Genomic DNA, 17602 nt, shown 5'->3' on the forward strand with positions numbered 1-17602 from the left:
GTAACCATTCTCTGAAGGAGAGGTGGGGAAAAGGGGTTGAATTTAGAAAAAGGAATTCTAAAGAGAGTAGAATCGTAGCCAGCAAACTGAACGGCTGGGCTGGTCAAGCGTTCCCGATTTGGGAGCCCTCAGGGCCTGATGGTATGATGTTAACTAGCCTGTGTTAATGGGAAATCTGTGACTTTACTGGTTTGGTCTTACATCGTTTCACTGCTATAGTCAGTCACCTCAATTTAGACAGTAGCTGTTATGAAGTAATGAAATTAATAAATAGTTTGTTATTGTTATAAACCAGAGTTCTGTTTGTTTGTGGTGAGGACTCTTCATTTTGCAGCAAGCCGCAAGGACCAGCGGAGTGATTGATGTACCCGGAGACTATCTACACAGGGTATGATGCTACAACTTCTTGGCCAAAGTGTAGTATCTGTTCTTCAGATGCGGTACTTCCATTTCTCGTTCTCTTTCAGTGGAGAAATCTTTCACGACTGAGGCAATTTTTATTTTTGTACCTTTTCTTCACGTTAAAAAACGACCCTGGTGTCTAACTCTGTCCCGTGGGGAGGCATTGTAAATAGGTACACAGGGTAGGAGACGATTTGATCGAAAGGCAAAGCGCCCCACCATGAAAACACAGTGGGTGCAGACGATCAACAGGCCAACTTGTGACGGGACAATGTACGATCGAAAGAACACCTGTCATATCGGGTGGAATCCGACGAGGTTAAGGACACCCGGTGTGGTTGGTGCAGTATCGGTCTCGTTATATATATATATATATATATATATATATACATATATATATCTCCACATACAATACTGTTTCACAGCTCATAAATGTGGCTAGAGAAGCAACTACTGCAAGCTAGGATTGAAACTCGACCGCCTACATGATAGTTGTGATGCTATTCGTCTGCTGCTATGACGAGCATGTTTATTAACAATGCTCGAACATTGTCCAACTCATAAGCTCCATTTCTTTACAAAGAGCATCACTTAATACACTAATGGCAGTTTTGTTTATCACTTTCCCAATATACTCAACCCACTATAGGAAGCATTATAGTCAGCCACGTACAGTACTGTTTCGCTGTATCACAGACAAGTAACTACCTCAAGCCAGGATCAAAACTCGACCGCCCAAACGACAGTGGGAGATTCTAACTGTTGTGCTATTCAGCTGCTGCTCTGCAGGTACTGAATTAACAACGAGCATTATGTGCATACATGATGCTTACTACTTCTAGACAGAAGCTTGGCATCTTTTTAGGTTGATGTCCAGCGTCCAAGTAAGCATCTCATCATAAGCAATTTTTTAATTCTTTAGTGTTTTCTGAATTTTGTTACGATAGAATAAAAATGTGTACGTTTAATATATAAAGTTGTGTATTTTTCAACGTCAGACCCAAATAGCAATTCATCTGACATATCGATGTGATTCGAATTAGCTTCCTTTCTATTTCTATTTTCTGTGTTCTTAGTATCTGGTCCCACCCCGCCAATCTTTCATGAAAAACACCCGTCTAGCTGAAACCACTGTCAATAATTTCCCCCACTCTTTATCTGTACCTAAATCAAAACGTAGATTCCATAAACAAAGCTTCTTTCTTAGAACTGCACGCCTGTGGAACTCTATTCCATTTGCCTGCTTCCCAGCTGACTACAACTTGATCGGCCTCAAGTCCAACATAAACAAATTCTTGATGAACCGCCCCCTTAAGTAATACAATTTACCAAATTTCTATTACTAACGATTACTACAATATTATCCCATTGACTACTGTACAATCTATAACCCTTATCCTCGAGTGGCCTCCGGGCCTTGATAAGTAGTGACTCCTATGCAAAAAAAAGCCACACTATCACAATTATTCACAGATGTTGCAGGATAACTTGCCAGTGTTTGCTCGTTGTTTTAAAGGGACTTGTGTGTTCAGGCCAGTCCATTGATATTACAATGATACTTGGGTGATTTGAGTGGCAGCACATCCTCATAGAATTATTGGTCTTGGCTTTCGCTAAGAATTCTGCGTCCTCTATTTTGAACTTATTTGACGTCATTGCCTGCACACCTTGATCTAAGATCGTTGCCTTGACCGACTTTTCCGGATCCAGCTTCAGATAGCCGGGGTCGTTACTATCGCTTAAAACTGTGTATATAGGTCCTATATAATAATATTTAGGAATTAGGAAACCGCGTAGCGTATAGATTTATTTACGTCGATTTTTACAAAATTATTGTTATTTTGGCTTCTCGCGTGTTGATTGAGCTTTTTAGTATAAATAAAATGAAACTAAACTCAAACGGACGTGTTCGCGGCAATGCGCCGGGAACAGACGCTTACGCTGCGTGACTTCTATTTGACCTTCTTAATTAGGTCAAATGGAAGCAGCAAAGTTAACTTTTATTATGCACGCCTGTTTTTATAGTTAGATAAATAAATTCAAACACTTCTACTACGTATGTCGCGGTGGCCCAATGGTAACATTGACCGTTTTTTTTTTTCACACATTAATTTCCAACTCAAGGGTACGGGTTCGATTCTCATACTCACCTACCAAAACATATTTTTATTATTATTTTATTTTATTTTATTATTATTTAACCCCCCCCCCCGGAGTTTTGATTTACCTCAAGACACCCGGGCATCGCCGGGTATCCCCCCGCTAGTATATATATATAGGTTACAGGAAAAAGGGCTGTCCTCTTTTCCTGTAAGTAAAAAAAAACTTTAGATAAGTGGAAAATAAGATTAGGATAGACCGAGATTCGAGCCTGGTAAGCAAGGTTCAGAATAGATTTAGGTTGGAATGTTAGAATGTAGCTATTGTTTTGGAAATGTCGGCTAAAAAATAATGAACAATACAATTTAAAAACATACTGAAAAATAAGTTAGGTTGAAAAATAGGTTAGTGAGAATTCTTTGTTGCAGAAGTGTGTTTTGGAAATGTATGTTTAAACCACGTGAGTTGATCACGTTTTGAGACCACGCGTCTGACGTCATAGCAAAAATGAATTCTCAATATAGGAGCTAGAGTCGAAGATCAGGGGCAGTCGAGTTTGGATCGAACAGACAGCAGAGTCGGTCGGACAGAGCTGGCATGATCAGGAGGGTCCCTTTAGAAGCGAAAGGAGAACATTTAATCATGTAGAACGATTTTGAATTCTTTGACGTCATCATCATTCGACCGGTCGATCTGATAATAAAAAAGTTATCATGTTTTTGTAAAACTGTGTCGTGTCATCATTTAACAGCAAGAGGTAATGCGTGAAACATCCTTAATATGAACTTTATCTCCCTCATCGTTATTAATGAACTTTATGTAACTCTCCCAAGAATGTGCATCCCTATCTCTCTCCTCCTAATACATGTTATAAGAAGAAACACTCAGGATGTCTCTTTCCCTCATCAATATGAATGCCCCATCCTATCTCTTAAATATGACCCCAACCTATGCCACATATACACACACACACTATATATATATATATATATATATATATATATATATATATATATATATATGAGAATATAATTCCAATACAGATGTAACAGATACGGAAGACATACAAAAAGATAAATTCTTGAAGTCATTCTTGCAAATAAATATATCGGATAACATACCTGATATCTGAAACTTGATCCTGCTCTAAAGCCTGTAAGAACCTTTCAAAATCTTTCTTGTATGAAGACTCATTTAACCAACTGTTGCCAATTCCGGTCTCAAAAACAGGAGGATTCGTAATCAGGGAGGAAATTAAGTCCTGAATTTCGATTTCATCCAAGATTATGCTGGTAAAATTTAGCTTCACTGAATCCAGTTGAGAATTCGGTTCATACAGCTTTGCAATCTGAAAATGAATAACAAAATATGAATTGCTATCGTTCCTTAGATTATTGTCCTTATTAACATGATTTCTCTTCAAATGATTATTTTATTAAATGGAGAATTTGAATTAAAATGTGTAAACCTCCAATTTCTTTTAATCTATCTCAATGCTTTTAGTGGAGAACTCGGGTCGTATAACTTTTCAATCCGAAAATACATAGCAGAGTTTTCAAAGTAAGACATCTGATGCGTCGATATTTGATTCGGACTAGCTCACTTTTTGTTTTTGCTCTTTTTGTTATTGGCATAAATATACTTTATTTCGCTCAAGTTTTTCTCGGTCCTGGATATGACCTTAAACTATATCCGATGGTGAGGCTCCAGCTTGCGGGCTTTGGGGAGTGTGGAGCCACCCTTTAATTGCCATTGCTCCCAGGTCCACTCTGACCCGGAGTGGTAGTACCTGTTAGGGTCCCAACAATGGGTTGAATAGAAACCGACTTGAAAAAAATATTTTATTAAAAAATTGTACTTCAAAATAACTGGATTCGGCATTAAATAACCCCCAAAAGGGTTGATATGCCGTAAAACAAAAACAACCAAACCAAACAAGTTTTTTTTCAAAATACTTATTCCGTATAGGGAAATAATAGGAGTAATCGTATTTCATCTTCTGAAAAAGCAATAACATCATCATCATCATCATTGTCCTCATCAGAATCTTCAAATTGTAATTGTTCTCCAGATTATGGTTCTTCTAAATATTATTATTAAAAAAAAAAATTCTAAAACGCAAAAGTCTTGTCTTTTTTTGTCTTTTAAGAAAGAATATTTCCTTAAACTATTGTACTTATCAACGTCATTTCTCTTTGATTTAAATATGGAAATCTTAGACATATTTGAATTTATCATTCCATTATTCATAATCCAATAAAAATTCGAGTCGTACAGTTTTTCAATCTGAAGATGAAAAAAAAAAATATGAATCAAACAAAAATTCAATTCGTAACATAAGTAAAACCATCGAACGTATAAAATTATATTGTCGGATTTTAAAAGTCAGACCTAAACACCAGTCAGTATGATATATCAATACTTGATTCAGACTAGCCCACAATTTTTTAGTTTTACCTTCCACTATATTATTGGCATGAACTTAATTTATTTCGGTTTAGTTTTTAAAATACATATTTCGGCTAAGAAAATAGTAGATTTCTTCTTCTAAACGAGCGATAACATTACCATCAAAACCATTTTTCTTCACACTATTGCCCTTAATGTCAAAATTAAAATATTCTTTTTAGAAAGAATATTTCCTTCGACTATTGTACTTATCAACATCATTTCTCTTCACACTATTGCCCCAATATAAATAAAACAACAATTCCATTTGTACGATACATAAAACCATTGAACATATAAAGTTATATTGCATGATTTTGAAAGGTAAACAACAATTTATATGACAAATCGATCCTCGATTTGGACTAGCCAACTTTGTTGTTCGTTTCATTCTGCATTGTTATTACGAAATGGTAAATTCCACTCATTTTCATTCTAAAAATAATTATTCCGGCTAAGGAGACAATTACAGTGGATATATTTTTCTTTTCCTAATCAAATTAAAGGGAAGTTTCTGATTTTTTTTTGTGTTTTTAGACGAGGGCTGATTATTTATATTATAAATTATGGTGTACATACTTGTAACGGAAGATGTTATATTCAAAAAATTATGTAAGAGTATAAGAATGCTGTTAGCAATGTAGAAAACCGAAGTATATATATATTACTTGTTTTCATCTGACTATTGTTCTCACTCTGAGTGTTATTTGTGCAACATTTCGGTCGGTGTAGCCTTCGACCTTCGCCAGGCATATTGGTCGTTATCTCGGAAAAGAAATGGTAAAAGAAATATAAATCAAAGGGAAGTTTTCTCTTTTTTTGTTTGCAAAATTTCATTCTAAAAACTAATTTATCATATTGGACTTTTTTTTGTTATTGGCATAAATATACTTTATTTCGCTCAAGTTTTTCTCGGTCCTGGATATGACCTTAAACTATATCCGATGTTGAGGCTCTAGCTTGCGGGCTTTGGGGAGTGTGGAGCCACCCTTTAATTGCCATTGCTTCCAGGTCCAGTCTGACCCGGAGTGGTAGTACCTGTTAGGGTCCCAACAATGGGTTGAATAGAAACCGACTTGAAAAAAATATTTTATTAAAAAATTGTACTTCAAAATAACTGGATTCGGCATTAAATAACCCCCAAAAGGGTTGATATGCCGTAAAACAAAAACAACCAAACCAAACAAGTTTTTTTTCAAAATACTTATTCCGTATAGGGAAATAATAGGAGTAATCGTATTTCATCTTCTGAAAAAGCAATAGCATCATCATCATCATCATTATCCTCATCAGAATCTTCAAATTGTAATTGTTCTCCAGATTATGGTTCTTCTAAATATTCTTATTAAAAAAAAAAATTCTAAAACGCAAAAGTCTTGTCTTTTTTTGTCTTTTAAGAAAGAATATTTCCTTAAACTATTGTACTTATCAACGTTATTTCTCTTTGATTTAAATATGGAAATCTTAGACATATTTGAATTTATCATTCCATTATTCATAATCCAATAAAAATTCGAGTCGTACAGTTTTTCAATCTGAAGATGAATTTAAAAAAATATGAATCAAACAAAAATTCAATTCGTAACATAAGTAAAACCATCGAACGTATAAAATTATATTGTCGGATTTTAAAAGTCAGACCTAAACACCAGTCAGTATGATATATCAATACTTGATTCAGACTAGCCCACAATTTTTTAGTTTTACCTTCCACTATATTATTGGCATGAACTTAATTTATTTCGGTTTAGTTTTTAAAATACATATTCCGGCTAAGAAAATAGTAGATTTCTTCTTCTAAACGAGCGATAATATTACCATCAAAACCATTTTTCTTCACACTATTGCCCTTAATGTCAAAATTAAAATATTCTTTTAAGAAAGAATATTTCCTTCGACTATTGTACTTATCAACATCATTTCTCTTCACACTATTGCCCCCAATATAAATAAAACAACAATTCCATTTGTACGATACATAAAACCATTGAACATATATATATATATATATATATATATATATATATATATATATTGTATGATTTTGAAAGGTAAACAACAATTTATATGACAAATCGATCCTCGATTTGGACTAGCCAACTTTGTTGTTCGTTTCATTCTGCATTGTTATTACGAAATGGTAAATTCCACTCATTTTCATTCTAAAAATAATTATTCCGGCTAAGGAGACAATTACAGTGGATATATTTTTCTTTTCCTAATCAAATTAAAGGGAAGTTTCTTTCTTTTTTTGTTTTTTTTTAGATGAGGGCTGATTGTTTATATTATAAATTATGGTGTACCTACTTGTAACGGAAAATGTTATATTCAAAAAATTATGTAAGAGTATAAGAATGCTGTTAGTAATGTAGAAAACCGAAGTATATATATATATATATATATTACTTGTTTTCATCCGACTATTGTTCTCACTCTGAGTGTTATTTGTGCAACATTTCGGCCGGTATAGCCTTCGACCTTCGCCAGGCATATTGGTCGTTATCTCGGAAAAGAAATGGTAAAAGAAATATAAATCAAAGGGAAGTTTTCTCTTTTTTTGTTTGCAAAATTTCATTCTAAAAACTAATTTATCATATTGGACTTTTGAATAATATATAATATAATTACAATTTATATATAACAGGTTTTTTCAGGCTATTTAAAAGAAATTTACATTTTACCCATATTTAATAAGGTGGATAGATGAATATAAATCTATAATATAAATCTCACCTGTCTGTTTAAATGTATGTATGAACGCATGTATGTTTGTATGTCTAACACTTTCGAGAGAGGCGACGGATACTCATGAGATCGGTATCATTTTGAAGCTCGACCCTTCGGAATACAAATATCGAAAAATTGGCCAAAAACATTAATTTCTTCACCCTCAACTGGGCACTTTTGTACAGGGAAGGTTGATTTTTTTCGCTGACATTTTTTGAAAGTTATTCAACCCTCGCGTTAACGATGTTGGTTAAAAGGCGTTATTTCGACCGCCCGTGACGTCATAACCACGGTAAGCACATCAGTAAGACCTTTTTTTTTTCTCATCTTTTCCCTCTGGAGCGTTACGGGTTCGAGCCTGCTTACTACTCCCTTTTTTTGCGCTCGCATTTTTTTTTTTTTTTTTTTGCTCAAGCAACACCCTTACACACACCTCCATTTTTTTTTTCTGCTTTCACGTTACGGGTTCGAGCCTGCCTGCCTGCCTGTTTACTAAAACTATTTTATTTTGCTCAACACACATCACCAAACACCCGGACAACGCCGGGCACACAGGCTAGTATAGATATAGAAGAATAAAATTAATTAAAAAAAATATTATCAATTTTAATTAACCATCAGACCTTTATAGACTAGTAAAAAATGAGATAATTTCGTTAAAGACAGGATTTTTTTTTAAATTAATAGATTTAAAATTAATAAATAAAACACATTTTTTCATAGGTGACGCGAAAAACATTTCAAATATATTAGAATAAACATTTTTAAATATACACAATTTTTCCTTTCTTTTTCTTTTGTTTTCTTAAGCATCCAAAACATGAAACGGACAAGTTTTTTTTATTTTATTTTCCTTTTAAATTCTTTCTTCTTTTCTTTCCTTTTAAACTCTTTCCTTTCTTTTTTCTTTTCTTTTTAAACTTTCCTCTTTTTTCTTCCTTTTAAACCCTTTCTTTCTTCTGTTCTTTTCCTTTTAAACTCTTTTTCTTTTTTTCTTTTCCTTTTAAACATTTTCCTTTCTCTTTTTTCTTTTCCTTTTAAACTCTTTCCTTTTTTCTGTTCTTTTTAAACTTTCTTCTTTTTTCTTCCTTTTAAACTCTTTCTTTCTTCTGCTCTTTTCCTTTTAAACTCTTTTTCTTTTTTTCTTTTCCTTTTAAACATTTTCCTTTCTCTTTTTTCTTTTCTTTTGAAACTCTTTCCTTTTTCTTTTCCTTTTAAACTCTTTTCTTTCTTTTTTCTTTTCTTTTCTTTTGAACTCTTTCCTTTCTTTTTCCCTTTTCTTTCCCTTTTAAACCCTTTCCGTTCTTTTTTCCTTTTTAATTCGAGAGTTATATATTTAATATATTAATATATATATCTCAATATATTTCTTCTAATTCATATTGCATGTGAATGTTAAGTCGACGATTTTGAAGGAAGAATTCTTATGTAGGCTGTTATTTTTCATAGATATCGGTGGTTAAGAAGGTTTTGTGATTGTTTAAGTAATAAGTTATAATAATATTAAATGTTTATGACTCAATTCCATTACATACTGAACGTCGTTTTCAAATGCTCCTGTCACCCTAACCCGACTGCCTTATTAAACTTCAATTAAAGTTAATTAATACATTAGAATTGCACGAACAAATTCCTCATCGTGCCACATTTGTAGTTAATTGATTAAAATGAATTAAATTATAGATTTATAAATAAGAATTGTAAAAACTAAGGTACTTGAACAGTTTAATCAAGACATCAAAAAATGAAAATATCGAAAAAAGTTTATAGTGTACGTATCCGTTATGGAACGAAGTCCCCCGAAAAAATTTTTTCACTTAATTTCATCAAGTAGTGTTTTTTTTTTCACAGCGACAAAACAGCGAAAAAACAATTTGTTATGATCCCGAGCAAAAGGTAAATACTCTCATTTTGTTTTTAAAAACAAAAAAAAAAACAAAAAAACAAAGTTTCGGGTGAAAAGAAATATGCATTCGAAAATGGTAACTAACGTTTTGAATAAAAGTTGCAAGTCCATTAATACTCAAAATTACATCCATCCAAGTGAAGAATTGGATGCACTTTTAGTGAGGAATTCTAGGAAATATAAAAAGTTCGTAAAAAAAAAAAAAAAAAAGGAGAATTTTATATATATAAAGTATGATTAAACTAAAAGACGTTCTAAAATTGTAACTGACGTTTTGAGTATACGTTTCAAATATATCTAAAATTCCCAATCGTATCAAATATCGAAAAGTGTGAATCTCCAATTTTTAAAATGAATTATTAAATCACTAATTTAACGTAATCAATAAATTAAAATTGCACCAGCATGTTTGTCGTCGTGTCACATTAGAAGTCAGTCGATTAAAATGAACTCGATTTTATATATTTTATAAGATATATGAAAGTAAGAATTATAAAAACAAAATACTGACGTTTAAAAAAAGACAAGGTTAGAATGAACTTATAGATTAGGCACCGCCAAAAATGGCCGAAAAATGAAGTTGTTGTTTTTTAAAATGAAATTACATTTATTAAAATCCATTATTTCTGAGTAACTTTTTTTTTCCCACAAAGATAAAACCCTGAATATATAGAAAGCAGAATAATGTAAAACATTTTATACTATTTTTAATTAAATTTTAAATGTTAAATTTTCCCCAAAAGTATACAATTGTTTTTTTTTTGTTTTGTACAAAAAACGTATATAAATAGTTTAAAAAAAAAGTTTTTGAAAGAATTAATTTGTTTATTTCTTATCTAACTAGGATTTAGGGTGATTTTCTATGAGAATATGCAAAAATATTATAATATAAGTAACTGGATTTCAAATAATTCCACTTATTCATATAGGCAACCAGTTACTTCGAGTCGATTTGATTATTGTTTACATTTGTACTTGATAAAATCAAACTACGGAAGACCAAAAAGCCCCCAAAAACTTATTTTTCAGTGACGAAAATTTCAATGTATTATTAACGCTGAGGCTGGCCAGTACCAGATGGGTGACCATTTGTATGAGTTTGGTTTTTAATGTGTATGTGTGTCTGTGTGTGTGTGTGGGGGGTAGCATCTCCAAAATGGGGAGGGGGGCAATTTAAAGCAGAATAAAAAAAAATATTTCAGCGCGTTTGGTCCACCGTAGTCGAAAGGCGGCAAACGTTTCCAAACTTGATCGAAAAAAATAATGATATTTTTAACACAAAAGGCACAATATTTATCGAATTTTTTTTTGTATCGATTCTTCAAAGCATGCCCTGTTTAATAATGGTCATGCATTATTCGGCTCGCTAAAAAGAAATTGTTAATTTATTTATCAAAGATTTTAAAATGGCTTTTTTCGTATAAATATTAAATTTTTTTTTTTGTTTTGCTTAACTTAAATTAATTATTTTACTTAACATATTCACCGAATTTCACACTTCAAAACTCAAAAGCGGGATAATTAAACACAATCGAAGTTCTGATATTCAGACATCAAAATAAGGTATGCAAACAAGTTTTTTTTTAATCTATAATCCCGTCCCTTACAACAACATAATGTTTTGTTCAGTTTCAGATGATTATTTTAAGCATATTTGGAACCCCATCAAAACAAGGGGGGGACGGGTTGTAAGCAAAAATATATATATATATAAATATTGTTTATGAAAAATAAGTACACTGTTATAAAGTTCATTCTTCTCTTAATAATCGCTGAAAATTTCGTATTGATTGGATAATTACCTGATTTTTGGTAGATTTTTAAAAGACGGTCCGTAAAGTACTTACCTGCCCCCCCCCCAGTTTTGGCGGTGCCTATTATAGATTTATAAATAAGAATTGTAGAAAGTAAATACTCTCATTTTGTTAAAAAAGAAAAAAGAATTGAAGGAAGGAAATGCATTCAAAAAAGGTGACTCACGTTTTGAATAAAAGTTGCAAGTCCATCAATACTTGAAAGTGCCTCCATCCAATTTTTGGTGAAGAATTTTTTTAATGAAGCACTGGAACAAATGAGAATTTGAAAATCGCCTGCTTTACTTCCCAGAACATCTGTTGCAAAGATTTCCTGAAACAAGGAACTATTCACGCAGATCTTGTCCCATTCGACTTCACCCAACAACTTTTCATACTGAAATTGAAAAAAGGAGAGAGAAAAATAAAATCAATATTTCAATTATGTATGGAAATGCAAACAGAAAAAAAACAAACAATAATAATTATAGCTATTTATCGCTATTCCCCTTCATAGTCTCAGCCCCTTACTTTCTTAATAAAATACAGTTAATACATTTGAATAGAGTTTGATAAGAGAAACGAAATATTAAAACTTCAGCCGCTTACGCTCGTAATAAAATACAGTTAATACATTTGAATAGAGTTTGATAAGAGAATTAAAAGGAATATTAAAACTTCAGCCGCTTACGTTCTTAAAGTTTGCAGACAGATAATAAATAAATAAATAAATAAATAAAAGCTATTTATTTCTTTTGGTACTGAAATTGAAAAAAAGAAGAGAAAAATACAATAAATTTTTAATCTATGCATGAAGTTGGCCAAAATAATAGATAATAGTCATTTATCTGTATTCACCTTCATAGTGTAAGCCGCTTACGTTCTTATTAAAATACAGTTAATATCTTTGAATATAGTTTTATCATAGAACTAGTACTTCCGCCCAGCTTTGCTCGGACCCTATGTACTGTTCATAACTTTATGTGCATATGTATATATATATATTAAAAAGTTTGACTCATGTAACTTACATCTAAAGTTTCAAGTGTTTAGACCCAAAATTAGCGGAGGAGTTTGGTAGAGTCTGCAAAGGTCAAATCTTTTAACTTTGACCTCTTGGCAGCCAAAATTTCGCCCCCAAAAACTGATTAAAAAGCTTGCTGCATGTTTGAATACCTTTTATGTAAAATTTCAAATGTTTAGACTCAAAATTTGCTGAATAGTTTTGCTAGAGATCGCAAAGCTCAAATCTTTTTAACTTTGACCCCTTGGCAGCCAAATTTCTGGCCGAAAACCGACTAAAAAGATTTTCCCAAATCTCAATATCCCTCATGTTAAATCTCGAGTCTGTAGACTGAAAATTGACAGAGTAATTTGCTAGGAAAATGTACACACATAGAAACACACAGACATTTTCACTTTTATAGATATATAGATACAAAAGAAAATTAAAACTTCAGTCGCTTGAGTCTTTAATAAAATACAACTAATACGTTTGAATATAGTTTTATGAGAGAATTAAAAAAGAACAATAAATTTTCAGCCGCTTACAATATTGATAAAAACAAATGAATATATTTGAATAGAGCTTGATAAGAGAATTAAAAAGAATACTACATTCTCAACTGCTTACGTCCTTGATAAAATACAGCAGAATATTAATTCTTCAGTTGCTTAGAAATAAGGTAAGAAAAATACAGTTAATAATCAAATTATGTAAAATAAATAATAGATTACAGTCAGATATCATTCATCTTCATAGTTTCAACTGTTAATGTTCTTAAACTACAATTAATACATTTTGATATAGTTTCGTTTGTTTTATTTTACTTCAGTCAAAGTTCTCAAAAATCAAGGGGCCCACAACCTGGGGCTAACACTTGAACTCTATATGAGATACATAGATATTCGAATGTTCCATTTAAGTTCTTTATTTCTCAAGCACTGAGTTAGTAAAGAATTGAGAACATAATTTTCCTCTTCCCAATTAACCATTTTTATACGTTGTAGTATATCTTTCATGTTGGTCTCTTGGTCGTCTGTGTGTGTGTATGTCTGGCTACGAATAGGCTCCTATATGGTTGACTATTTAAAAAAAAAAACTGATTACACATAATAATAGAAGATTTATCGAGGATCAGGAATGGGTATGTTTGATCTGGCAGAACGGTGGTTCATTAAAATTGTGGGGTCTGCGTTCGCGCCTAGCCTCCAAAGTATGGAAATAAAAAAATGAAAAAAAAAAAAAAACGTTTACAAGGGTTTTTTTATATAGATGTACATAAGAATACTTTGATAAGTATGTTTTAACTTAAATAGAGGTGGTATAATAAAATTGTGGGGTATGCGTTTGCGCCTGGCCTCCATAGAATGGAAATACCCACAAACTTTAACAAAGACTTTTCATATATATCTGCGTAAGTATACTTTGATAATTATGTTTCAGTTTGAAGAAATATGGTATAATAAAATTATGGGGTGTTCGTTCGCGCCTGACTTCCATAGAATGGAAATATGTCACAAAGTTTAACAAGGTTTTTTAATATAGATCCACAGAATATTGTGATAAGTGTTTCAGTGTGAACAGGTATGATATAATAAATTATGGGGTTTATCTATTTTATTGTTACTTTCATCATATTTTGCTTTGGTTTTGATACCCCCAAATTCGAAGCTATCTCTTTACAACCCTTCCTTTTCATAACCTATCATACTTTCATAAATCAGTCCATTTTCTGTTGGCTGTTTTTGAACCCAGTCAACGACGGGTACTTTTGCTAATATATATATATATATATCATAGAAGACTGTCAACGTGCAAGCAATGGAAATATGTGTTGAGAAAAAGCAAAAGTGACTTTTTAAAGACAAATCTTGTTCAGTTACAATTTCCTCACAGTTCTTTAACGTGTGTGTCATATATTTCGAGGTAAGAACTCTTTATCTTATAGTTAATATTTTAACTTTCCTGAAACTCGTGTCTCCCGTTACAAACGTTTAACATGTGTTTCAAAGGGGTATGCCTGCAAAAGATAACAATAAATAATAATTAATTTGATAAAGAGGTCTTACCTTGAAATATATTCAATCACTACCGTGTTTTTTATATCATTATATTTTATTATATATTTTTTTACTAGAATAGCTTCTCTTTTCCTTTTCCAGTTTTTACAACCAATCCTTTTACTTTTCCATGTTTAAATCCTAACCATATTACTTTTCATGCTCGCATATTCTATGTAATTCATGATTTTTCAAAGCTTTGCTTTAGAATAAGATTTTCTGTTTTTGTTTCACTTGTTCTCTGTGAATTATTAGCGGTAGTTGTTTTTATATCCTGTTCCATCATCATCTATGCCTTTCCCTGTTTGATGTAGCGTAACAGATTTGTTTGCTATGGTAACCAACAACCAATCAAAAAGGCCGTCTCTCTGTTCCTTACAGATTCTGAGAATTTTTGAACACCATTAATTTTATTATAACTTTTGTTTTACTGAACGCAAATTGAAAATTATTTTCTCAAAATGTAGCCGAGAAGGTGACCCATGAACTGTAAAAATTGTTTGAAATTTGATCGCAAAAATGAGTGACCGGCGAAGCTTTAAAGCAGTTCAAAATGAGTAAAGCTAACACTTGACCATACATTCAAACACGGTAGCGTTTGAATGGTATATGTAGCCTCGGTAGATCTTAGATAAATTTTTCCAGCGTAAGTAATACCGTAATTCAATTTTCTTACCTTTGCTTGATTTTGGTTCCAACGTCCAAGAGTTTCCAGAAGAACTTTGACAAACTCGGGACTTTTCTCAACCAATTGGAACAATTTCCGGAACTCCATTGAGTTTATGAATTCACTCAAAACAAATTTGTTCGTGGCTTGAAATAAATTAAACAAATGAAGTTCACATAAAAATATGGCCATTTTAGACAAATATTCATACAATTAGACAAATATTCATACGATTATAAAATTTAAAAAATATCACAAAAAACTTTTGATGCCACTTCATATGTAAGTAGATCGAGTTCTTTAATTTTTATAAAGAAAATATTCTTAAGGCGATTAATGGGAATTCGTAAGCATTAAAAACTTAGACAAATATTCATACAATTATAAAATTAAAAAAAATATCACAAAATATTAGACAAATATTTATACAATTAGACAAATATTAATACAATTAAACAAATATTAATACAATTAGACAAATATTCATACAATTAGACAAATATTAATACAATTAGACAAATATTAATAAAAATTATCAAAAAAAGAAAAAACGACTTCATATGTAAATAGATCGAGTTCTTTTATTTTTATAAAGAAAATAATCTTTAGGCGATTAATGGGAATTCGTAAGCATTACAACATAAATCTAGTGAGTCTTGTAATACTATTGGTACCACATCGAAGAGCCAAGGAGGATGGAAATCCTGGAGAGAGAGAGAGTACTAAATAGGCCTCCACTGGATGAGTGTGCGAGAACTGGGAATTCCAAATTCTAGTTAAGGTTATTACAAACGAGAGAGAGAGAGAGAGAGAGAGAGAGAGAGAGAGAGAGAGAGAGAGAGAGAGAGAGAGAGAGCACTAAACAGGCCTGAATGAGTGCGTGGGGATTGGGAATTATAGATTCCAGTGAAGACCAATGGTCATTGCCAACATTTCTAAAATTAAAATTGTTGATTTTACACAAGGTTACAACATTCATATATCTTCTCCAACAGAATAAAAGAATAAAATTTAATAATTGTGTGTTTGAAATCTAAATAAAAAGTTGACAGCAATCCTTTTCACTGACGCTGCATTGGACAAATATTCATACGATTAGAAAATTATAAAAATTATTTAAAAAAACTTTTGTGCCATATTTTCCAGATAACCATAAATTTCAGATTCCTTGACAACATCTCTCATATTAAAAATATTTATTTTACACAAGGTAGCAACTTATATTATAAAGTATTTAATAATAATAAAGGATTATATATATATATATATATATATATATATATATATATATTTGTTTATTAATTATACAGAAGTTCAGAAAAACATTGGTACCGTCGGTTTCAAGCCCAACACAACGGGAAACCGTTAACGGTAACACGTAAATGATGTTCAGCTCTCGTCAGCCATCTTGTTTTCATCAAAAAAGTTTTTCTTTGTAATCGGGCACTTTGTCGGAACTCTTTCCCCAAAATACAGTAAACAAATATATATATATATATATATATATATATATATATATATATATATATATAAAGAAATAAAAAATATGTAATTTGATTGAATATTTTTATTTTTGTAAATAAAAACACCTTTATGCGATTAATGAGAACTCATAAGCATTACAACATAAATCTAGAGAGTATAGTAAGTATCATTAATATTATTGGCACCACACCAAAGGGCTGAGGGGGATGGAAAGCCTGAAGAGATAGAACACTAAACAAGCCCCCACTGGATGAATGCGAAGTGAACTGGTACTTTGGAAAGGCTTATTGCCACCCAAATTCCAGTGAAAACGAATGATCATTGCTAGCGATTTCTTGCTGGTAAGCGGCTGTTGCAATGATGTAAATACATTTGCAGAAATAATTGAAAGAGGTGGAAAGTACTGGAAATCTGGGTACACTTGTTGTCACCCAGATTCCAGGGAATACCACCGGGTTCAGTGAGCAATCCCTGATGATGACTTGTGTGAAAAGTCCTAGCGAGTACAAATAATAATAATAATAATAATAATAATAATAATAACAATAATGGAATTTATCGATCTTTTACTTTTTGAAGAAGATTGATTCATAAACTAACCTTTGTTAAAAGTTATTGCTAATGCCGATCGATTTCATAGATTACGCAGTTTATCTGCCCTGATAATACTTGTCGCAGTTATAAGGAGTTTAAAAGAGTTTCCTGGATCCCACTTGTAATAAAGATCGCATCTTTTGTCAAACATTCATATACATTTGCTCGAGAATGCTACGTTTTATTTCAGTTAAAGCAGAGTTTCTTTCCAAACAGTAAACTGTTTAGAGTTACATCCAATATTTGAACCCACAAGTGATCCTAGCGTACTGTTTAGTGCACAGTAAACTACAGAGTGAAACGTTTGTCGATGTATTGAGTGGCTGTTGTTGTGCAGGGGTTACCTATCTCCATTGAAATATTGCAAATGAGCAGGAATTTATCGTTTTTAAATGTTATTTTTTGTGTTTGACAAAG

General features: G+C 31.9%; 1 protein-coding gene across 4 annotated transcripts in view; it reads right to left on the bottom strand.

The window, feature by feature from the left end:
- Positions 1-17602, bottom strand: part of LOC145268835 (uncharacterized) — a 1065816-nt gene that overhangs the window by 397991 nt on the left and 650223 nt on the right. For all 4 annotated transcript variants that reach the window (XM_080124499.1, XM_080124501.1, XM_080124498.1 and 1 more), the window contains 3 exons: positions 15116-15252; positions 11564-11773; positions 3624-3850 (listed from right to left, as the gene is read on the bottom strand). In XM_080124499.1, coding sequence (XP_079980625.1) covers positions 3624-3850; positions 11564-11773; positions 15116-15252 — 574 coding nt within the window. The remainder of the gene's footprint in view (positions 1-3623; positions 3851-11563; positions 11774-15115; positions 15253-17602) is intronic.

The sequence above is a fragment of the Euprymna scolopes genome, chromosome 44 (assembly GCF_053919585.1).
Source record: "Euprymna scolopes isolate OS-2025 chromosome 44, ASM5391958v1, whole genome shotgun sequence".
NCBI classification, from domain to species: domain Eukaryota; kingdom Metazoa; phylum Mollusca; class Cephalopoda; order Sepiida; family Sepiolidae; genus Euprymna; species Euprymna scolopes.